Genomic DNA, 25330 nt, shown 5'->3' on the forward strand with positions numbered 1-25330 from the left:
TAATGCAATGTATAGTAAATGTAATGTCTAAAGGAACAGGTATGCTGTATAACTTTGGATATGTGGTATACACCACCCACCCCCTTTGCTTGAGTCTAATCAACTCCACATAACTTTGCCTTATGCCAAATAAAGGAACCTGGACAAGACTGGAGGTGAACTGAGTTCTTGGGAGACCAAGTGGAAGAGGTCTTGGGGGAAACCCAACAACCAGTAAAATTACAAGAAAACTTAAGATGCTGTATAATACCTCCCAACACCCAGGACAACTACTGCATCAGCTCTTTGTTTCTCAGTGTAGAACACCAAATATCTAAATCCAAAAGGAAGAAAAGGAAGGGAGGACAAATGGTATGGAGGACTGGGCAAAATGGAGGTCACACAGCAGTTTCAGTTACATATGGATATTTTTTCTTTTTTTAATATTTCGGAGTGAATTTCATGATGGTGGAAAATGCTGTATTTATAGCCTTGGAGACTTTATCCACCAAAACAGATACGGCCATGGACAGATCAATGCAGCCTTCCCCAGGCTGCCCAGCAAGTGTGCCTCAGCAATAATCCACAGAGCACCATCTGTAAAGGCAAAAGCGTAGTTCTGTCCCCATGTTGATACAATTCTTGCCTTTTCTGCTTCAGACTGCCAACAAGCCTGCCAAACTGTGTCAACTGTAGTGGTGGTTTTGCGGGGCTTGACGTTGGACAACAACTAATTTCAAACAGATCAAAGAGCCATCAGCCAGAAAAACCACTTCTGGTCACTAGTGACCTGGTCTAGATTTGAATGGGGGGAAGAGGGGCAAAAATGCGCAGACTTGAACCAAAAAAAAATTCATTATTGCACATTCTCCCTCTGTGCCATATGGAAGATTAACAGCTCCTTACTGTTCACAAAGTTGGCTCATTGCATTATGCTCAGAAGAGGGCGAATCCCTCATAATCAAAGGAATTAGAGCACCAGGTTCTTGGTGTTCATCATGCTTTTAATGTAAATTCCAATGCGAGTCCTGCCCTAATCAGTCATGTAGATTGTGCACTGCTCCAGTCATTCCAGAAACAGCTGCATCTCAGTGGTGGGGGAAATTAGTTCTAGATAAGTAAAGTTTAATCAAGTGTTTAGCGATAAAATGCACTATTATATATAATTAATTATTATTATAATAAAGTCCTGATATTATCTTCATTGGAATAGGTTTCATCCCTTGCACAGGATCCAAGTGCACTGGAAAACTTTACTCCCTCCCTCAGCCAGCGCTGATGTGGGAGAGGAGACTACTGGGGCCTTGTGCCCCCCAGTGGAATTATGACAGCTCAGCTCCAGGTCTGGGTTTGTGACTAAGCTGTGAAACAGAGTCTAATAAAATTTTGTTCTCTGAAGCCTGCAGGGGTGGTCTCCCTAGCTGGCTACAGTGCCTCTGTCCTGACAAAATCCTGTTCTGGATATTAATACTCAAAAGAGAAATACAACTTCAAGAACTCATGTTCTTTAAATAGTGCTGCTAGGCAAGTATATGGCTGCAATACAGAATGTCAGGAACACATCCTCAATACACATACTTAACAGGATATGGATATTGTACTTAATGCCCAAGAGAAGTATTTATGTACATGATCTCAGGAACATATTAAAACACTGAAGGAAAATCACTCCACTAAGTGCATTTACAAAACAAGTATTAAGAACTCTTTTATCGGCTTTCTCCTGGAGAAATGCAACAGCCAGGCTTTTGGCCAAGCAATAACTCTTTTAAACTCCATGGCAATAATTCTCCAAAAGACAGCTAATAAAAGTTAAATATGTATAAATCTGTTAAAATATTTTGTATTTAAAAATGTAACACAAGAGCTGACCTTTCTCCTGGTAGGTAGCAAAGAGACATGACTTCCTTCATTTTCTTACTTGCCAGAATGAAGCTATCATTCCTTTGATCCTGGGTTCTAATGCAGTAAACTCAGAAGAATGACACAAATTTTTGTATGGTGTTTGTCCCCATGGTATCTAAGATGATAGAAAAACATCTCTGGGCTGGATATTGATACCCTTACTTTATATAGTACCTTACTTCCCAACTGCTCCATTGATTTCAATGAGACTTATCAAGGAGTAAGATACGACTTAATGTGGGTAAAGATGTATCACAATCTGGTGCTCAGTGAGGGAGGGAGGGAGGGAGGGATCAATGTGGTCTAAAAGAAGAAACACAGGATTGGAACAATCAAGAGGTCCTGAGTTGTAATTCTGCCTCTGACACAGATTTGTTGTCTAGCGCTCAAAGAATCACCTTCTGTTTTCTTATCTGTAAAACAGGTATAGTAATACTTAGCAACTTACCACACAGGGGTGTTGTGAAGGTTAATTAATTAATGTCTATGCATTACATCCGATGAAGTGAGCTGTAGCTCACGAAAGCTTATGCTCAAATAAATTTGTTAGTCTCTAAGGTGCCACAAGTACTCCTTTTCTTTTTGCAAATACAGACTAACACGGCTGCTACTCTGAAACCTGTACAAAACTTTGAACATGTAAACCTCTATATTAATGCTAAGGTCACCCATCTGCATATAATCATACTTCATGAAACTAAATGCCTTGTGATCTACTAAATTAGCATGATATGATACAGAAATGCTAATTGACAAGACTATTTCCAACTGTGTATAATTATAACAAACACATTTACAGTATATAATGGTACAGAAATTAGCTGGTCCACACAACACCCCTCTGATATTGCGTAAATATCATTCCCATTTTATAGATGGGGAAACTGAGGCACAGAGACATTAAGGCCCTCATGCAGAAAGGTATTTAAGCATGTGAATCCTTCCATGGATTTCAGAAAAATGGTTTGATCAATGGAACTACTCATATGGCTAAAGTTAGGCATGTGACTAAATACCTTGCTAAATCAAGACATAAAAGTTACTTGCTTAATACCACACATAGTCAATGCCAGATTTTGGACTAAAACTTGGTAGTCCATAGCTCCCAGTCCTGTGCTCAGTCTGTCAGAGGCCTGGCAGCAATTATGCATATTTCATAATTTTAGGGACTAAACTATTTCTATTCTCCATATCTAAAAGAGGAATACTATCAGATACTTCAGACTCCCTTTTATTTTAACTTAGAAATAGAATATTGTCCTAATTATGCAGGGTTTGCTCAATAAAAATAACCAAGTATCTATATTAGCTTGGCTGTATCCAAGATTTTTATAAACTGCTTTTGCCAGAAAGATAAAGCAGTTTATATTATATTTAAATAATCAAGCTGTTGGTAAAAAAATTGTTATCTGTGGTAATTAGTCATATATTAGTGGATATCTATATCTAGATACACCGGTATGTACATATTTAGAAATTGACCATGAAGAAGTAAGTTTATGCAGTCCCTAGCACAATAAAACTGGATCCTACAGGTGCTACAATAAGTGTATTATTTATTAATCATAATAATAATAGATAACATGTTTAAATGTGTTATTTTAGGTTCTCTTTCAAAAATTGTTTATTTTTTCATTTAAAATAATTTCAGTTACACATGGAATATCCCAGTGAAATGGTATGCTGGAAACGAAACAGACGTTACATTCTACAATAAGTCAGAATCTGCAGGTAAACTTCAGTAATGTTTCATTTCTGAATAACAGTAGGTTCAATGTGACAATCATGCAAAGCTTTAAAAATATCCTTAGTAAGAACTAAAAGTAACAACTAACTTTTATGCTCTTCAGTGCTTGAAACACACTGCTTGGGAATAAAGGAGTTAAGATCCTTCCCTAGAAAGAGAATAAGCCCCTCCCATAAAATGGATTATGCTAATTACGTCCAATAATTAAAATCTGTTCTTATTTATTCAAACAATATGACACTCAGCCTATTATAAAACTGGTCATTTGGTTTAGAGGAATTTACACATTAAAACAAAGATTTCAGTTTAATTTTAATAATTGCGTGTGTGTGTGCGCGAGGTCTGCATATTCAAACATTTAAGACATGCTTAAATCCATCCCTACTCATAAAAGCACCTACACACTGCTTAGCTATAAGTGTGCTGTCCCATTGACAGCAATGGGACTTAAGTATGTGCTTTCCTGAATCTCAGCTGAATCTCAGGGAGAAGCTGGATCTGGATGGTGATAAATACATCTCTTGCAGTAATAGGTGGCAGTCTAGAGTCACTTAGTTTCGGTGGAGGGAGCTGCAGTACTGTGTTATATTTGGAATTGACTGAAGCTATTTTCTGCTCAAAAAAACCAAGGAGATATCCATGAAAGTTTTAGGTTTTTTCCCCAAAATTCTACATTTCAAAATTTGAAAAGTTTCTACTGCGCAACAAAATTCCAAATTTCTAAAATATATTACCAGCTTTTCTATTCTCTTTTTGTATTAAGCACCATCTCCCCTCTTGCAGTTGAGTTTTTGTTTTGCTTTTTTTAAAATTACTTTAAAGTTTGTGTTTAACTTACTTGCATTCAGAGTCTAGGATGAAAATTAAGCCTACCCATTATGTTATGATGCATAACAGAAAAGTGCATGAAAGAATTTTCTCTCACCACTCTCTCCAACACAACACTGGAGACTGAGAGTTGTCCCAATGAATTAGAAGAGTCACTTGAAATACCTTGCATGGCTCATCCAAAAGTGAAAAATACTATTTACTGAGTTAATACGCATTGGAGTAAAAGGCTTCTGACTTCAGACACTGGGTGAATTTTAAAAAACTGCTGACCACAGTGGGAGCAGTTTAACTTTTGAGAATGGATCATCCTCCTCAAGGGTTAGGCTTCATTCCGAGTTTCCATGAACCTCAAGACTTGAGTAAGGGCTTGGTTTATTTTATAGTTGAATTAATTTGTAGTTATAGGACCTGAGTCAAGGAAGAGGAATTAAAAAAAGAGATGCATAGACATAAAATGGAAAAACATGCAGAGGATAAATAGGTAAAATATAAAAATCAGATTAATACAAACCATAACACTGAGAACTGATAGAGGCTTTTGGAATAAATATTAATAGGAATAATTTTTGTGGTTATTCTTTTTGCAATAAACACTTAATTTTCTTTATGCTTATTCTAAATTCAGCAGTCTCCATTTAATAATGAACATTTGCCTACAGATTTCACAGTTATTTCCTATTGTAAGCTAACAGGTAGCATCAATACCTTTACTCTCTGCCATTTTAGAGCAACCAACCTAGAATTAAGCTTTGGGTCCTTTGTGGATATGGGTTAAAAATCAAACATGACTTTTGGAATGAATATATTTCCAATGAGTCCCCCCCCAGCCATGTATTTATATACATGTAAAATTTCATTATTATTTGTTTACAGCCACCGGAATTACTATAACACCCAGCAACCCTGATTCTTTACTGAAAATAAATCAAGACCACATTGGATTTTATCGTGTAAATTATGAAACACAAACTTGGAACAACATAGCCAATAATCTGTTTATCAACCATCAGGTGAGTCTGATTAAATTAACTGGATTTGGTTACAAACTGGTTGGTTTCTGGGATCTATTGATAATTACCGTTTCTTCTACAAAATATAAACATCTTTTTGCTTCTTCTTCTTCCTCCCCTCGTGCAGTATTTCTCTTCTGCTGATCGTGCCGGGCTTGTGGATGATGTGTTTTCTTTGGCAAGGTAGGTTTTATAATGAAACTAGCACATTATAGACATTTCAAAATAGCTTTCATACCTTCCCATGGTTATTATATTGACATTCTCTTGGTTTGAATGGTGGTAATGAGAATTTTTAAACTATTATTTTATTGTAACTACAGGAAGAATCAAGCCTTGGTTTGTCTTCAGCAGCTGTTTCTTTTCTTACATTTTCCTCCATAAGGAGAAAATTCAAATGTGCGTACAACTCTTATTGATATCAGTTAGAGTTGGCCTTACCTGTCCAGTATTAGGGTGTGATCTTAAATCACTGAAGTTAATGGGAGTTTTGCCATTCACTTCAATGGGAGAAGGATTTATTTCCTACCTCTGCCTGCAGAACTCTTGGTTTTTTGAGCCTGGTGTGGATGGCAAGGCCATGACAAATGTTTCAGATGAAGTGTTCCCAGAAGAAACCAGGTGTCTAAAGAGAGTCAGAGAGGTCTGTCCCTCTGTGTATATGTCTCAATATATATCCCAAAATCCACCAGATTTCTTTCTGAATCTTGAGACATTAGGACAGTTAATGAGACATAACTTCTTCGTTGGTCACACAACTGTGTGTACCTTTTCAAGGTTTGTTTGGTGAATAAAAGCAGGTAACTACACAATGTTGATTGCCCTAGAATGGTAATGAGAGCTCCTTCAGAGCTGCTCTGCTCTTGTACATGACATCTAATCATAATAATCCTTCAGAACTTTCTTTGGAAAGTGCCTCCTGTGTATGTTCCATAACTTTTTCCCAAGTTTATTATCAGAGCCCTTTAAAGAGCACGGTGCTATAATAATCTCTTTAGCACTTTAATTGCTGTTATCACACAATACAGACAATTCCTTTTGCCTTGGGATGAAGTGAAGGGCTCTTGTGGGAGTGCAGTTGAGTAGCTGTGTATAAAAGAGATAAACACTGTGAGAACTGGAAGGACTGTTGATAACAGAGTTCCATAAAAAGTCAGGAAAATAAAGATGGTTTGGGCCTGGTTACTAGACCCGTTAAGAATGCAATTGCATAAGCAAAATATATACACAATTTTGCATCCAATTTAATTGTAATTATTACAGTTGTGCATGCAAAGGATTAATTATGATCATTTGTTCCCACATGACTGAATTTCACACACAATCAGAGCAAGTGTGTGCACGAATTGTACACCTATCGGTTTCAAATCAAAGCCTTTATGTTCAATACCAGGTACAATACAAAAAAAACCCAACAATATACAAGATTCCATGATTATTAAACATATTAGTTAAATATTTAGAGCTAGTTTGTCCCTTCTGTGGGACTCACATTAACAAATATTCTATGTCACTAATATTCTGCATTACAAATACTAGTTAATCTTCACAACAACCCTTTAAAATGGGTAAGGATTAACATCACCATTTCGCCGATAAGGAAACTGAGATACACAAGTGTTAAGTGATTTGCCAAAGACCAAACAGTGAATTGGCGGTATTGGAATGTATGGCTTTCTGGCTCTCAGTCATGTGATCAGACCACTAGATACCCATTGTTTTGTGGAAATACAAACTCACAGCCAGAGTATGAATCCATTATTCCCACTGGTGAACAGTTACAAAAGCAGTCCCACTGAATTCATTGGATTTCCCCCCCAACATTAAAATTATTTCCCCATGTTTAGATCTTCAGTGTTTATTTTCGGGTCATAAAAAGATTTGCAAGCCAGTTTGTATTCCTGGATCTGCCATTGGCCTGCTGATTGACCTTGGGCAAGTCACTTTAACTACTCTATATCTCAGTGTCTCCAGCTGCAATATGGAGATAATGATACTGACCCTTTTCAAAGTGCTTTGAGATTTACTGATGAAAAGCACTACGTTAGCGCTAGATATTATTGTAATTGCTTACTGATTTGAAACAACCTCCTCTATTAATAGATACTCAGAATAGTATGGGCAGATTTTCTGGATTTTACTATGAGTTGATAAACCTGTACCCAAATACTTTTAGTCACTGATGTAATATACAGGTTTCAAAACTAAAAGAGAAAACCAATCCTTAGATGAGCCATGTATCCATAGTCCCATTGGGACATATTCACCACAGCATTGTGGATTAAATTTACAACACTTCCATGACTGCAACACAATTAAAAGTGTGTTATTTTCAGCTGTCCCATCATAGGACAAAATCTCCAATACACGTAAGTGGGGTGGTAAGGGTCGAGAGTCTACATTAAAAGCAGGTGTACAGAAGCCAACTTTTATACAGACCTGGAGCGTTTCACCATGTAATAGGCAGGGAAGAGAGGATTCTCCAGAATAGGCTGTGAAGTCAATCAGGTTATCACTAAAACTGAGCGAAATTATTTTTTCACAGAAACTTTTTCAGGTGGGAAAAAAATAAAGATTCAGGTGAACAAACATTTTGTGAAATTGTTTTGATTGAAAAAATATCTGAAGCATCAAGCTGGTTGATCGGAAATGAATTTTTGTCCGATTCCCCCTCCGCCCCACCCCCGCCAATGAACTGAACAATCAGCTATTTGCCCAGTTTTACTTATTGCTGCTCTCCCAAGAGCACTGTGCTGGATGCTGGTGTGATTGCTCTGCCTAGTCTATTTTTAGACCAGACGGTAAGTTGAATCCTTATGAGTGCCTGTTCCATAATATAGCACATTCCCATGGAGGAAAGGAATAAGAAAGCCACAGCAGCCCCCACCTCTACTGTCTGGGGAGAGGAAAGGAAGATGTTGCCCCTATTCCGTCCCAGAGGAGACAGTTTGTTGGCTCTCCAGAATCTCTAATCAGTCCTATCTCGTGGCAGTGGGGGGAAAATGAGGGAGACAAGAAAACTTCCCATCCCGACCAGGTTCGCAAAAACTGAAAAAGAGGACACTGCTTGTTTGGGGGCCCACTCTGTCCTTCTCTCTTCCTATTAGAGAAGAGATAGACTGGGTGTAGTACACAATTGAGGAAGAAATGATGAGTGATTTGGAGGACAGAGAGAAAAAGGGACAGTGATTAGATAGAGAGGGAAGAAGAAATTAAACCTAAGGCAAACAGACACTGAAAAAAAGTAGAAGGCCGATTTATAACTTGACTTTTCTGAAATTTGGATTTGAACAGATTTGCTTCTAGAGAGGCACATGCTCCTGAGGCAAGTCCCTCTGCTTCCTACAGATTGTACAATAGGATCAATACATTGTCATCCTCAAAAATATTAGACTGTTTCCAAAATAGGCAAGCAAGTTTTCAAATTGTATACAATGAATTCCTTCCGAAAAGAGCTCCTCCTCACAAGAATGATGCAGCCATGGAACGTGGTTACAATTAACACACAGTACACTAGACTTCTCTGTGTGTTCCAGTTACAAACGAGGCAGGATTTGTAAGGTTGTGTCAATTGTCTCTCTTCCTTCCTCAGGGCTGAACTTTTGAATTATGCTGTTCCACTGAATCTAACAAAATATCTACAAAATGAAGAGGACTATTTACCTTGGCATAGAGTTATATCAGCTGTATCTTACCTCAGAGACATGCTTAGAGATGATACAGAGCTCTACCCCAAGTTTAAGGTGATGCAATCAATGAAAATCATGCTTATAATCTATTAATCTTACAGTTCAGAGCTATAATAACAATAGTATTGAAAGCTGAGTGATTTTCAAAGTTGCTGAAGCTGTTTTATGTATAATTTCGACATTAAAAGATGTATATTATTTATTGTACTCTTAGCATATATTTTGCGAGCTGATTTATATAGGCCCATGAATTATAAAATCCAGTCTGGGACTATATACTGGAAATAAAATTGGAGTGTTCCCAATTATGGTTGCCACCTATTTGATTGTTCACCGTACAGTTGTTTTTGTGCCAGGGCTGTCTTGTGTATTACAAGCAAGATTGTTCAAGATAGCAAAACTTCTAATGTCTGACCTACACCATGAAAGGTAACTGTGTCTCAGTAAGAAAAGGAGTACTTGTGGCACCTTAGAGACTAACACATTTATTAGAGCATAAGCTTTCGTGAGCTACAGCTCACTTCATCGGATGCATTCTCAATGAGGTTGTCAGCAATCTAGATAGCTGACCTGGGGTTGAACATACTTCAATGATCAGCACAAATTGTAGTCAGCATTATGTCAGGGAACCAAGCTGAGCAGAGAGTGTACTAGTTTACACTAGTTGTTATGTAATCATAGTGTAGACAAGGTTTGAGGCTGATGGGACATCTTCATGTTGTGTCAGCACATCATAGCAGTACAAAGCAAAGGTGCAGTATGATGTTCACATTCTTTCATGACATGGTGACTTTGTTGAAAGGTTTTTTTCCAGGGTATGATTAAGGGGTTTGTTGTTGTTATTACTGGTATTTTTAAGATGGCAAACTATAAATATGAAAACCTTGTTACACCATGAAATCCATAAGGGTAATCAGAAAACCTCTTTATTTCAGGCATACTTTCGCAGTTTGGTTAAACCCATTGCAAGTAAGCTGGGTTGGAACGATGATGAAACTGGAAGCCATGTGATGAGGTTAAGAATTTACTGTATACATTAATATTATATATAGACTCAGATTGTTGAACACTTGGAAAATCTCCCTCTCTCTGTTTTTTTTTAAAGGCTTCTTCGTGCAGATGTTTTAGGATTTGCATGCAGAATGGACGACCCGGATGCTTTGAATAATGCATCTAGCTTATTTTATTCCTGGTTAGATGGCTCAAGGTGAATATTCATGGTTTTTGCATTTAGTTAAGAGTACTGTGTATGGTATTATAATGCAACTCAAAAAAAGGTGGCAACCATAATATATTGCTTTATGTTTTTTAGTCCATCTGTAAATCTCCGGCTCTTGGTATATCGCTATGGGATGCAGAACTCCGGCAATGAGACATCATGGAATTATATGTTTCAGAAATACCAAATTACTTCATTAGCTCAAGAAAAAGAAAAGTTGCTCTATGGTCTGGCATCAGTGAAGAACATCACCCTTTTGGACAGGTTGCTGAAAATATGCTGAAAGAGTTATTTTCCTTCTCCCATCTACCCACCCACTCACGTGCATTACCATTTTTGTCATATATAAAGTATGATATAGAACACAGCAGATTGTCAAATGCTGTCACTATTGAGTAGTCCTCCCTGAGATTATACTGCCAGTAACTAGGCAAAATCATTGTTCCCTTGTTTGAAAGAATATGCTCAGGTAATGGTTTTTATAACCCTTCATCTCTTGCAAGCATAGAACTACCCTAATTACTACTACTACTATCAGGACAGTATCCTCCAAGGTCCCAGTTGGGATCTGGGCACCATTGTGCTAGCACATAAAATGACAGTCCCTGCCCCAAAGAGTTTACAACTGAAGACAAGATTAAATAAATGAGCATACCTAATAACAGGAAGAACTAGGAGAGTGGAGACAAGGATAACGGTAATATGGATATGTGGTGACTGAGGTTAGCATTGTGTACAATTTCACAGGTGCACATCATCATTTAAGGTTATTTCATAACTAACCCCTACACCGTCATCACATCTATGACTAAAACATGAATTATTCAGACAAACCCAAATTTGCAGAGCAAAAACAACAAACAACAAATCCACACTGAGGTAACTGACAGGTGGAATTTGGCCCTTCCTAAAATCAACCTTTTTAATGAAGTAAAGGAAAAAAAGAACTGAGAAAAGCTGGCTGTGCACTCAGCCACTTGTTTATGGAGCTGAAGAACAGAACCCTCAGCCCCAAGTTACAATAGCTGAAGAGGAACCTCTTTGCAGCTGCTACTGTACATTGTAGCTAGGAGTAGCTTCCTAATATTGTCCTTAAATACGAGTCTGTGAGACAGTGAGTCCACCCATTTTATGGACCTATTGGTCACTCCCCTGACCTACTGCATTATAAACCTTCTATAGTTCCCAAGATTTCATCCCATTAGACAAATGGACTTTGAGCTCACTCACTGGGATAGAAAACGGATAGATTTAGGGTAAAATTTTCAAGTGAAATAGGAAATCAATGGGAACCAGATACAGGAATATCTTTAATGATCTAGGCCCTAAGCCCTGTTAATTTTCAATGAGATGCCCAGAACTTACTTTGTGCTGGGGCTCAGCTCCAGCACCTCTTCTGTCAGTAGTGTGCCAGGCATAAGCTTGCACATATAGTGCATGCAAGGTCACAATATGTGGAAGATGCATTGTTATTGCTTGAGCCCCGGCACCTTGAAAAAAAAATTAAAACACGGGTGATGTCTACATGCCTGTCGCTTTTGAAAAAAAATCTTATCCTTAATAGGTAATCACATTTTAGACAAGTCTATTTCATCCTTAAAATGGTCTAGGAAAAATAAGTCTCTAGTGTTAGATTTTCCATAGTAAAATATAAATAGTTCTGTAGATGGTAGATTGGTCTCAACAACTTGAGTAGTTTCTTTACAACTCACTTTTCACAATCTTTAATGAAAGATTTTAAAATCTGTTTAATTGTTTCCCCATCTGGTTTTTCCTAGGTATCTAAAATATATTTACAACACCAGTCTTATTAAAAGTCAGGATGTGTTCACAGTCCTGAGATACATCTCCTATAACAGCTACGGCAAAACCATGGCTTGGGACTGGATACGGCTCAACTGGGAATACTTAGTCAGCAGGTATGTTAACATCTTTTGAACATTTTACACTTAATTCTAAGTCTCCTGCTCTTTATTTTCTTATCTCACCTTACTTAAGTCTCTCCACACAGTCACCATTAGGTGCAGGAACACATCAATCCATTTCTCTTAATGTGAAACAAAATTTGCAAATATCTTTGGGTTTACCCATTTCTGTGGAAGCAAATGGCTCTAAGAAACAACTCCTTTGGACAGAGAGCTGAAAATATTTTAAATATTACTGCAGCCTGTGGGGAAAAAGAAGAATTACTACCAACTTGAAAATCCTACACTAAATTTCCAGTCTGAATCAAAACTTGAGAACTGAGTAGCACAACACAGGAATTGGTTTGATTGTTAGTTACCTCTCTCTCTTTTGGACAAAGTAACTAGCTGTCCGATCTTTTAAACACTGCATAACATAGGAAGCACATTTAAGACCCTAGTTCAGCAAGTTACTTAAAAACCTGCCTGACTAAGCATGTGAAGAATCCCATTGGTTTATGGGAGACCAGTTTTTCTGAGAATCCAGCCATTAACGTTTGGTCCTGTGAGATATTGAGCACCCTAATCTGCCACAGCTTTCACAATACTCAGATCCTTGCAGACTAAAAGGCTGTATAAGGCCCTCCACACCATTTAGGCTACTAGTGGAATAACTAAACAAACTTCAGAGGGAGTTATCACACCAGCTCATCATAAAATGTTGCAGAGGCTAGCAATAATTCCACGGATTCAGTGACTAACACCCATGCAAGTGGTGTGAAAGGGCTGCACCTGCTAGGACAACCAATAGGTTTGTGCAACAGCTACAGAAGAAATGCATTGTAGCCCAGGGTCTTAGGTAGATTTTGCATCCCCCCCCCCGCAAAAAAAAAAAGAAGAATTTCCAGTCATTTCACCCACATAGACACTGCCCATTCTGGTTTTCTGCAGGAATACTGATTATCACCTTTAGTGAATTGTGATCTCTCCCACACTAAGTTGCAACAGCACCAGAAGAATCAGTCAGGAAGCTTTTTGCTTTAATATTTACTCATAAAAAGCCAAGTATTTTTCAAGGAAAAGGAGAGAGAAAATACACGACAGTTTCCTAGAGGTGTGCTGTATTATGGTTTGGGCTTTTTGAACCATGTATCTGTGTGGTAAATAATTGTAATATGAATTTGAGGAATAAAAGGACGTAGATAAAAGCAGTTAAGACTTATTCTACAAGGTATATTTCTATCCCCAAATGATCACTAGCAGCCAATGCCAGGAGAAAACTGTAGCAAGTTCCACAGAGTTATGGGAGTGTTCTTCTATGGACTCTGCAGCAGTCAATCCCCAATCTGGCCTAATACAGAATATTCTCTTTATTCACAGCAATCTACAATGAGGGGGTCTTGTACTTTTCTTATTCCCTCTTGTACTAACAATGAAATCAGCTTCCAGCTTTGCTCCTGTCTATTCACACTGATTTCTGAGGTGCTCTTTCACTCCTACTAATAGAGTAGGACATTAGAAAGGGAATCTAATTGAAACTCACATGAGGGCATAGAATCATAATCAGCCTGCCAATTTACAGAGGTCCTCTGGCCATACACAATTTTAGCTCCACAGAGGGATAAAGACATGTGAGGGTGTTGTAATGGAAATTTCTCTCAAGGGTTGGCTCGATTCCAGGCAGAAGGCACCGTTCTTTGAATATGTTTACATCAGAGATCTTGCCAGGTATAGCTAAACTACAGAATAGTACAAAAATCATATACGTTTTTTCAGATATTTCTGGTAACATCTAGAAATTTGGGGAAACATTTATTTCATGATGCTAAAAGATTAAGAACTAAAAGAATTTATTAACAATAAAAGAACAAACACTCCAAAAAAGCAATCTTATTTTTATATCAAATACTATTTATTTTTTTCAGGTACACTATCAACGATAGAAATCTTGGTCGAATAGTATCAATAACCCAAACATTCAACACTGACCTTCAGCTTTGGCAGGTATGGAGATGATGCCTATAGTCATTTTAAGCCACTAAGTTGTAAGATCTTCCTCAGCAGGAAACTTGTCCTTTTATTCTCTAAGATGCCTAGCACAATTTTGGATGCTATAAAATTATTATTCAAGTACTACCAGTCCAATCCTGAACTCCTTTCTCAAGTAAAACTTTCCATGATTTCAAGAGCATAGAATTGGGCTTTATAAAAATTACTTGGTGTTAAATACAACAGAAGTACTTGCTGCCTGTGAATTCATTTTGTTTTCTCTTTTCAAGATGGAAAATTTCTTTGAAAAATACCCTAATGCTGGAGCAGGAGAAGCACCCAGGAAACAGGCTCTCGAAACAGTAAAGAACAATATTGAATGGCTAAAACAAAACAAGGGAGAGATAGAAGCATGGCTAACAATTTAATGTTTTACTTCCAAAGTTGCGAAGAATTAAAAACATATCGTCTTAATTTTATGCACTTATTGTTTCTTACATGAACATTTGGGAATCCATTTACAAATGCTGTCTCTGAATCCTACAAACACTTATGCACTTGAATAACTTTACTCATGTAAGATAAATAAGACTACTTGTAAGAGTAAAGTTACTCATGTTATAAGCAATTGCAGGATTGGACTCCTGTTTGTACCTCCTACCTACTGCTTTGAAAAAAGCATCCCTTTGTTTATGTAGAAAGAAACCCATTTAAGAGTATTTAAAACACTCAGGGATACCTTTCCAAGTGTATTTTACAGGTGGTTTATTCCAACAATAATTTGAACTTGTTTTAAAATCATTTTATATATTTATACTTGTAGAAAAGACACATCATGTGGGATTTAGCTTTGCATTCTTAGTACTAAAGAAATGTCAGTTAATTTTCAGAGGGTAGCCATGTTAGTCTGGATCTGTAAAAGCGGCAAAGAGACCTGTGGCTTAAGGTGCCACAGGACTCTTTGTCAGTTAATTTTGTTTCTCAATTGATTCTTGTCCTAAAAGTTTAATTATTGGTATTCAAGGGATCAATATTACCAACCTACTGTTTAAGTTTATTATTTGGGATTCTGTAATTTTTATTTTTTTTTTCTCTCTAAATCCTGCCAAAGTAACCAGCACCTGGGATAGAAGTCACTATAAGTTTTAGACAAGGAAATGGCTACCTGTTACCTCTCTTTCCATAAGAAGAGCCAAAACAAACAAGAACAACTAGTTAAGAGTGAGCGTTTCCTAGGAAATAAGACTGGCCACCACTGCCTTTTTGAAAAACATCAATCACTGCTTCTTAAGAATTTCAGATTTGGCAATCACTTTGAGACCTGCAGCCCAAGGAGGGGCAAATCCATCCCTGTGCTGGAGCTAGGGCTGGCCCAGGAACATGGGGGGAAACAGATTGTGCCTCCTCTATCCAGGAACAACTGGAGGCCAGTTTGTCTCCCAATGCAGGCTACTGAGTAGGCCTGAAAGTTGGCCAAACATATCCACTATTTCAATGGGCCACTGAAGGAGGGCAGAATCAAGGGGGAGTAAAAGCATACCTCCTTTCACCCTGGAAAGCCCCCGGCAGGAGGGAGGGTATGTGAGGCTGCTGAAGAGATGGCGCAGATCTGGCTGTGCACCAGGAATATAGAAATACCCTAGGAGCAGGGGGCCCCTGTGGGGCTACTACTGCCTTATGCCACCCCTCCAGCCCATTTGTTCCACCTTAGCTGGTGCAAAAAGAGGGTGCAGAACAACTGTGAATCTGGATCCAGCTGTGAAAGAATAAGCAGTTTCTTCACTTTCAAAGATTTGAGAAGCAGAACTTCCTCATGCTCTATTGACCCCTTACTCATGTTTCAGGCCAAATTCACCCTAGGCTGTGCAGGTAACTTCCATTGAGGTCAGAGAATTCTAGTGATTGTTAGTCAATTGCTATGTGAAAGGAAAGTGTCAGCCAGCATTCCACAAATAAACATTTAAGGATTTTAACCTACAATGGCTACAACCCACTGCTGTTATATGCTTCCAATTGTGATGGGAACATGGCAAAGAGCCAAGTGACTTCTTCAGTGCTCTTGCCTTTGCCCAGCAATGAAAGTGAGGCAATTGTACAGAACCAAAATATCCGCAGAACATGAAGGAAAACTTTCACTCCCGCCCCCAAATATGAAAAAATTTCATATTTATAATGGAGTCTTTGTCTTAGACCCTATCATCTTATGTCTGTACCTTTAAATATTTTTATGATTGAATAAAGCAAATCAATATGGTGAATAAAACAAATAAATATGGTGGCTTTTCTCCTGTGGGCTGATTTAAAGTTAGCACGCTGCAATATAGAATACATAGTAATACTCAATGGCACAGGCTGTCCCCGCCCCCACAGTCACACTGCCTATTTTTAGCCAAATGTTTCTGATCTTAACTGGACAGTATGTATTGTGTATTCCCCTCTGTAGCTGAGCCAAAGGAGAGAGAGATCTATTATAGCAGTCATCTTAAGAGCTGAGCATTTTAGCTTCACCTGGTTCTTTTAGCTCTGGAGGTCCTCAGTTCAATCCCTGGTGTGTCAGCTATCATAAATGAAGTCTCATCTGGAACTGAACCAGAGACAGCTACCATGAAAAGCCTGAGAAAGGGTCAACCTCTCATCTGAGAATTGCAATAGATCCATATCCTCTGTGGATCAGCCATAGAAGGAAACCCATTTCATACACTGAGCAATGGGTTACATTCACACTTATCAAAAAGGGAAGAGAATTAGTTTTACAAGATGGTTTCGCTCTATTAGCTTCAAGACAGGCGTTCCAGTTAGTTTGTGAAGTCTGTCTGAAAAATACAGATTTTTATGTTCTTATTAATTAAACAATGAGAAAACATGAGGCAGCTCATCTAGTAGGAAGTGTGGGGGAAGAGGAGTTTCTAAAGTAGATTTGATCCAGTGCAATGCTGGACACAGATACAAGCAGCAGCAGAAAGGTTTGACAAGAGTTTCCGGTTGAATTTATTCCCTCAATCAGCCAAGATAAAGTGTTTCATTGCATTAGTAGATACAGCAAGACCAGATACCAGGAGAAGCACGTTTTTCAGGCAAGTACCTCATTGACTCATTTTCTGATAGGGAAGAGTTTTCCTGCCATTTCATTACTAGTCTGTAAGAGATAATTGAATCTTTAGCATCAGCCATAGTTTCTGGTTGGGAAAAAAGATGATGGATAACAGATTCTGTGTGGACGATAGAAAATTAAATGGTCACTGGGAGCCCCCTGTCATGGCCTCGGGGCAGCCCAACAAGTGGTACCTTGCCTCAGTTTCCTTCTCGATTCCTCAGATAAACTCACTGCACTCTTCAGAGTATATAAATAGCCTTTTTTGTGGTTTTAATTTATTACCCCAAATCCCCCCCCGAGCAGTCCAAACAGTACGTTCGTCCCCAACCATCCAACCCCAAGTATGGCTCCGCCATCTCTCACCATGCCCCAGCTCAGCTCCCAGCTATAGCTCTGGCATCTCTCACCATGCCTAAGCCAGCTCCTCTTGCTGGAGTGTTTCTTTGCATTATTTCCTTCCCAGGTATGGTTCTAGTTATTGCCTGGAGACATCAAAGGGCTCAGCCCTATCCATTCCCCAGCCTTCAGCCTTCTCTGACCTGCTGGCTCTCTGAGCTGGAGGGCATCTCCCTCTCCACTCATTTCTGGCCATGCTTAGGCTCTCCAGACTGGAGAACTTTGTAGGCGACTCTCTGACTGCCTTCCTAGCTTCTGCTTTCACCAGCCTGCTGTGGCTCCAGAGCTCAGCCAGGACCTCTCACCACCCTGTCCTTCAGTGGGAACTCTCCCTTAAGCTCTCAGTTCAGCTCTGCTCTTCCTTTGAGCTCTCTTTATTGTCAGTGCTGGGGGGCTCGCCCTTTCTGAACACTCCCTCTAGGCTCTCTGTGACGACTTGAGTTCTGAACTGCCCTTTCTCAACTCTCATTTATAATGCTCAAGGGCGGATCAACCCTGCTCATTACACCACACGAGGGTACACCTGGACTGGACGAGGAGTGCTGAGCCGAATTTCATTTAAAAGGGCCAGCTACTCTGTTACAGTCACAGAGGATTTCTGTCCTTTGTCAGAACGAGATACATTTGGTGCTCTAATAGGATAAGTTTGGTTTCCACGTTGATCTTAATTGGCTCTGCAAAGGCGGAAATGGATCCAAAAAACCAGGAAGAAGGCTGCTTTTACAGCACGCTAAAGGCTCTGGCAATTTCAAGTAATGTCCTTTAGATTATGCAGTGCTCTTGGAACCTTTAAATGGCTCATGGAGAATGTACTCTGTGGCATGCACCTCTTTCAGACTCTTCGTCATACATGGATAACAAATCTGGTACATGCTAAATCTTTTGGTCAGGAACTGGTGCATTTATAAATGGTCTGCGATAAGGTTAAGAATGACAATTTGAAACTGAATCCAAAGAAATGTGAGCTGTTTTAAAAAGAGATAATTTTCCCTTGGTCATTTGGATCAGCGAGGAAGGAATTTCCACTGATAAAGTGAAGGAGTGCAGAACTGGCTGGCTTTTTAGCTCTATGCAGCTCTTTAGGACTCTGCTGTTCCTATTACACCAGGTTCATTTTCTGGGTTGCCAATAGAGCAAAAACTATTGCATACAGTGAGTAAGAGAAATGCCTGGAGTAATCACCACAGTGTACTTTGGCATTTGCAGAGTTAAAACAGGCACTTGGGACTGTTTCAATGTTGCCTTACTCTGGCTTGAGAAATTTTCATATTAATCACAGATGCGAGTGCTTACAGAATGAGAACACTTCGGGCCCAGAAGGCTGCAGAAATTATAGGAATATGAAGATGCTGTCTCTTGCTGCTCTTATTAAAGGGCCAATTGGAAATATTACTCTGAAGAAGAGAACAAGAAATGAATAGCACCTCTGCAGCGCCCTAGATGTTGCAGCTGTGTAAGTATTCTTGAGTTAGTGGCTGAAACAACAGAAACAGCAATGGAGAAGTGGACTATAAAGCAGTTAAAAACCGCACCAGTGGAGGATCCCAATGGTAAAATAGGTCATGAATGAAAACTTTACTGGCAATTGCCTCTATCCTAAAGTATTGTGTCTTCTAACAGTACAGTAACAGCTCATTGGCATCAGGGTGAAATGGAAGAAGCTAACCAGTGATTGGTACAGATATCAACATGTTGTACTAGATATATTGGAAAGAGGTACTAAGGATTAAATCTACCCCTACTGAAATCAATGGCAAAATTCCTGTTAAGTATAGAGGGATCAAGATCTCACCCTAAGTTTATGTCTTGGCTTTAAAGCCCTTGTATATTTTGGGTTATGAAAACATTAACCAAGCTAAGGTTATATTTTAATTGGGAAACATTGTAACGGGGCCCCACTTTATATTCTCCACTGGAGTTACTCCAGGTTTACATCCACACACATAAGATAAGAAACTGTCCCAAGAGGTAAAAAATTGGTATAGAAAAATATGATACAAGTGTAAAAACATTTCCCCCCCCCCCTAAAAATAGCACTGAAGCAGCCACAAGAGCACATTGCTGTTGATGTGTCTGAGCCTTTGTGGGAGCTGGTCTGGAGATAAATCTCCCTGGGTTACTGCAGCTTAATTTATATTTAAAAAAAAGTGTCTGAAATTTACCCAATTTTAAAAACAAAGAAATAAAAACACAAGAGGCTGTAACCATCACTGAAGTGCTAGTTTCTAGCCCAAAAGTTGCAGGGGAGGTGGGTGGCTTGCAAAATATGCCCACCATGAAATATCCAAAAGGGCAGCAACCCTGTGTACAGGTAGCACCTACAAACTGCTGCTGATAATGCTTCACCCCCAGAAAATTGCCCTACATCACCTTCCCCTTCTTCATTGCCCACGCATTTATTTGCAGATAGATGCCAGAGACAGAGATTCCCCTGACAGCAGTTTATGGCTAATTGCTATTGCAATAGGTCTGCATAAACACTGGGGACAATATCAAGCTCAGGACAGACGATAAAAGGTCCACTGGTCTCAGGGCTGTGAGAAAAGTGATCACATCCCCACAACAGGATTTATAGCGCACAGCAGAATTCTCCTTAACACACATAAGCAGAGCTGGGTGAATAACAGCTTTTCTGTTTGCTAACAACTGCCCCCCAATAAAACAAAATTTCAGCTCAAACTGAAAACAATTTTAAAAAAATGTTTAGTGAATCAAAAAGTCAAATAGTTGTTCTGGGTCAAACAAAAGGTTGCATTTTAATTTTGAGCATTTTTACTTTTTTAGAAGTTTTCAAATAAAAGTAAAGGAAATTTCTGAACAAAAAGCCATTCAGCATAAAAAAGTGTGAAACTTTTGCAAGTGTCTTGAAATGAAATGCGTTGATTTTTTCTGAATTTTAAAGTGTTTTTGACTAAAATCATTTGGCAAAAATCAACACAATTCACAAAATATGTTGGTGTTGCTGAATCTTCTTTTTTTGTCATCATTCTTCTCCCCCCCCCCCCAAAAAAAGGTTTGTTTGGAAAAAAAATTCACACAGCTCTACTTGTTATAAGTCAATTTGGAAGGCATGTTACAATTATGTATATTACTGTCACCTGCAGCCAGGGAACCTCCCACAGGGACTAGAAGCCACTCTACCACTTGCACAAAGGACTTCGATTGTCATTGGCTGGAGGGCTAGTCATCAGAATAGTTTTCTCCAGGATGAGCATCACCCAAAGCAAGGCGGAGGTCAGTCTGTCTGCAGAGTTCCTCTCGTGTATTTCATGCTGGCAGCTGCTCTCACACTTTACTCAGGGAACCGTTGAGCCCAGTGAAGCAGCCTCCCAGGATAGAAAGAGGTTATGTTCTGAAGTGGGCAGGTCTCACCCCAACTGTAATGCCCCAGGACTCTGGAACATGTGAGTTGTATGTTCTCAGTAGCTTGGGTGGGCAGGGGAGCACAAGACCCAGAAGCTGCAGGTGGTTGCATATTGTGTGAGTGTCCTTTTCTTGAAGACACTAAGATTAGTCATTTGTTCTGGTGTAAATTGCAAGAGGTGCAGGACTGTGCTTAAAATTGGTAACAACTCATTTTAAGTCAAACGAGTGATGGTGATAGTATGCTCGAGAGAGAGGTGGGCAGTGAACTGTGGGAAACTGAAGAAAACTGTTGGCTGCACACAAGAGAAGGCAGCAGAGGGGGTCCCTCTGCAGGCTGTAGGCACAGGGGAAAGCCAGACTTAGTGCAGGGAGCTGAGGCTATGCCTTTGTGGCTCCCCATAGACACAGGGGTGAAACACAGAGACAACAACATGACTTTGCAGTGGGATTGAAGTAAAATAAAAGTGAAACATCTAACATAACCTAACACTACAATGAGAGGAAAGGCCAGTTAACTCAAAAAAAAAAATCAGATTGCCAGGGGAAAGAGATGCATAGCAATCACCTCAAATAGTCACAGTTAAAAAATAAACACACCTTTTCTTGTCAACAATGTTACAAAAGTGATCCTCTGGCGTTCCTTGCAAAATGTTAGAGTGGAGGACTGAATAGATTTTGGAAAGGATTCCAAGCACAGGGGGTGGCATGGAAGAAGATGATGACAAAATAATTGAATTATTTTACTGGTATATTTAAGTTCCCAGTAACTTAATGCAGTGTATTTTTATAGATTGTAGATGTGTTGTCCACCCTAAATTAGAGGAAATATCATCCTACTCCGTTTTATCAGTAGAAGCCACTACTTACACAGCATTTTGAACTTTAGGATCCATTTTATTTTGAACCTTATAGAAAAGTGTGGATTTTAGTCTGGAAAATGGGATCACTTCCTATGATACTGATAGTCCCATCGGAATTTTTAAGAGAGTTACAACAGACAGACTGAATGGATCTGTACTTAGCACCTGATTTGAGGAATGGAAATAAGTAGAGATAACCACATAAGCACACCTTGGAAATACAAATTAACTTTGCTAACTTCTTATCAGCATTTGTTCAGTAAATTGTAAATGAATTTATATTTGTGGTGAAAAAAGCAGAATGAACTGTCTCCTATTAATGTTTCATCATTGTGTATTAAGAGCAGCCTCTAGTGACAGGTAGAAGTCATTACAGTTAATTATACTTGGCTTTGCTAACACTGCCTGTATTTATATATTAATATTTCTTGAAATGTTTAGGATAAAAATGTTTTGTGGGTTTTATAAACAGCATCTGAGGCCCATATCCACAAAGGTACTTAGGCACTTAAGTCCCAGTTTTGGGCTTCACTATGAGCCACAAAACTCCTGCTTGGCTTTCACCAAAACCTGTAGGTGCCTAACCGCACTCAAACAACTAAATTTTCACGATAAAAGTTCCCTAGAGGCCTATGTTTCTGCCTCTAGCATGCATGCTGCTGTCTTACTGCAGGTGTCCTCACCTAACCCTCCATGTGATCCAAAAACACGGAGAAGATAGGCAGAGAAGTGTCTACTTTGCCTGCAGCACCCAATCAGGTAGGCAGGCAATTGAGCCCATTGCCAATCATGGCCTCTATCCTGCAAACACACACATGATTTTCCTTAAAAGGACTACTCACCTAAGCAATGTTAAGCACATGCATAAGCCGATGCGGGATCCAGACGCATAACAAACTCTAATGTTATTATTTTAATTTTACAATTAGCGTTTAAATGGAGCTTTGAGGCACACTAGCAGATCACAGTCCATTTGGGGAAACCCCTTTATGTTGCACTATCCTTCTCCTAACATCCATGGAGATGACGGTAATAACTGGGGGGGGGGGAGGGAAGAAGCAACAGTTTCTGGTGTCAGCTTTAGCCCAGCTGCAGTAAGGTGGACATAACATAATTGAATCCTGAATATATTGTGTAAGACATTAAAAGGTGACCGGAGCTTGTTTAGCACTCTCATTTCAAGCTAGGATTTTAAAGCATATGCAGAAAGACGGTTACAAGGATGCTCACTAACCTTAAATGGTACCCAGATAAAATACAGGGTGGTAGTTTTGATTTTCAGCTCTTCACATATTGTCTTTAGAGGTGGGGCTTCACAACTGTCATCACATTGACAGACATCGGATGTAGAGAGTGACACAGGAGGGAGACCTTTCCCCAGTAAAATCAAATGAGTTGCTCTTGGTGAGCTATTCTTTTTTTTAAGGTTGAAAAGAAAAAAAAAAAGACAGGTTTATCCTGCCAGAAACACATGTAAGTAGAATTATTTCTTGTTCCAAATGTCCCCTCATCTTTCCCACCCACCCCAGATCCATTTCCCCCCTTTGTCTCCTTAGTTCTCCTGGTTCCTCCCTGCCTTCCCTCTCTCTTTTCCTAGTATCTCCCTAAGTCCACTTCCCTTATTGTGCTCTTTATTGCTACCTCTCCCTCAGAAGAGCAGGCTCCCTTTTCCCTGGTCCACACCTGAGGCTTAGATCACTTTTGGAAAAATGAGATTCAGGCCTTAAAGTGCTAAGCAGAACAATACCTAAATACCTTCACAAAGCTGTGCCCTCCTCCCCCTGAGTGCTGAGAATGGTCAGTGCTAGCTGGCTGGCGCCACAGAGAGGAAGTGAAATCAAGGAGAAAAAACAGAAACTTTAGCCAGGGAGAAGAAAACCAAGGGTTTGGTTGTGCTCAGCATTCACTTAAATGGTGCACATTCAAGCCCTAAATTAGAAAGCAAGGAGAACCTGCTGAACCCAGAGTCATGGAGCAGCTGATCTATTAAAAGGGAGTGGGAGGTGTTATCACTACCAATGAGTTTATGATTACTGTCCTCCTTCTCTGGTGGAGCCCTGCACTTTACAGTCTGGAGTTCTTTGCTAAGAGAACATGCAGATAACTCACAGGACACCTGCTCAAGGGGCCCTCTCCAGATAGCCTCTTATGTTAGGGTTGCATGATGCAACAATTCTGAGAAGGGGATTATATGTCATCCATAACTGACCGTACGCCCAACTTTATGATAACGCTGCTAATTATTAATTTACAAGAATTGGCAGACAAAAAGGCCTAGCACCCCCATCTTGCATTGAAGAGCTGCTGCTGAGCATTTCCAGATTAGTGCTGCCCAATCAAAAGGGCAACACACTAGTAAAGTTATAATAGAGGTTAGTTGCCTTGTTAAGTGTCCTAATTCTGAAGTCATTCTTGTATCACAATGGTGAGCATGGAATAAAAACCTAAACAGAATTGTTTTGTTGTTGTTGTTCTGGTTAATTTAATGTCTTGCTCTGATGTTTTTTAAATAATTATTCTAGATTAGTTTTCTATGTAAAAAAAAAATTGAGGGAAAGTCATGTGAAGCATAGACTATATGTTTTTAAAATTTGACCAGATTCTAACTCATTGGGTTTTTTAAAAAAACTTCTCTGTGATAAAAGAAATGAAGTGGATATTAATGACTGTGCTGTTTGTATCAACTATGAAGTTTATCCATAGCAAAGCCATTAGCAGGGTGTTGGCTATTGTAGTTCTTCAAAGATCTGCTAGTTAATTTACATGTTATTTAAGGGAAGGTTTTAGTGGTATTTCAAACAAGCCCTAATGTATTTAGATGAGGTGAGAGGAATAAACCTTTGTAAATAGCATAATCTTAAATATATAAAGCCCTATTATGCACTCCTTGCTTGAGCAAAACTCTTATTAAGATCACTGTGAGTTTTGTCTGAATAAGGTATGCAGATTGTATCCATAACAAGTAAAATATATAATCAGGTCATATAGCAAAACACAAGCAATTTAATCATGGCTGCCAGACATCAGTACTGTTGTGATCTCACTAGAGGGAGCAATTTATTCTGAAATATTAATCAGTTTTAGCTCAACACTTAGCAAGGGGACCGATGGGTCAAACATCAGAAGACATTTCTGAAGACAAACTGCACACAGGGAATATCTCAGTGAGAATGCAGCATTAATTTGAAAGATTTCAGAGCTTTTAAAACAATTGCTTATAAACAGAAAAGGAATTCACAAAATATAAAAATTGTGTGTGTTCCTGGCTTGTTAAGACTTACGCAGTTCATAGATGTATCCTCATTTCCCTTAGAAACTCCCGCTTTTCCAGCAATTCTGAT

At 39.0% G+C, this 25330-nt stretch overlaps 1 protein-coding gene and 1 long non-coding RNA gene across 2 annotated transcripts in view; one reads left to right on the forward strand and one right to left on the reverse strand.

The window, feature by feature from the left end:
- Nucleotides 1–15750, forward strand: part of LOC119854559 (glutamyl aminopeptidase) — a 48649-nt gene extending 32899 nt beyond the window's left edge. The window contains exons 12-21 of the mRNA XM_038399190.2: nt 3536–3615; nt 5336–5472; nt 5600–5655; nt 9065–9215; nt 10097–10176; nt 10267–10368; nt 10474–10644; nt 12159–12299; nt 14210–14288; nt 14564–15750. Coding sequence (XP_038255118.1) covers nt 3536–3615; nt 5336–5472; nt 5600–5655; nt 9065–9215; nt 10097–10176; nt 10267–10368; nt 10474–10644; nt 12159–12299; nt 14210–14288; nt 14564–14701 — 1135 coding nt within the window. The 3' untranslated portion in view covers nt 14702–15750. The remainder of the gene's footprint in view (nt 1–3535; nt 3616–5335; nt 5473–5599; nt 5656–9064; nt 9216–10096; nt 10177–10266; nt 10369–10473; nt 10645–12158; nt 12300–14209; nt 14289–14563) is intronic.
- LOC122459932 lies at nt 270–23487 on the reverse strand. The gene is made up of 3 exons (XR_006280920.1): nt 23224–23487; nt 1852–1938; nt 270–576 (listed from the first exon to the last, which is right to left on the reverse strand). It is a non-coding gene; the product is annotated as an uncharacterized LOC122459932 (long non-coding RNA).
- Between the last annotated feature and the right edge of the window lie 1843 nt (nt 23488–25330).

Source organism: Dermochelys coriacea, chromosome 4, assembly GCF_009764565.3.
Source record: "Dermochelys coriacea isolate rDerCor1 chromosome 4, rDerCor1.pri.v4, whole genome shotgun sequence".
Taxonomy (NCBI): Eukaryota; Metazoa; Chordata; order Testudines; family Dermochelyidae; genus Dermochelys; species Dermochelys coriacea.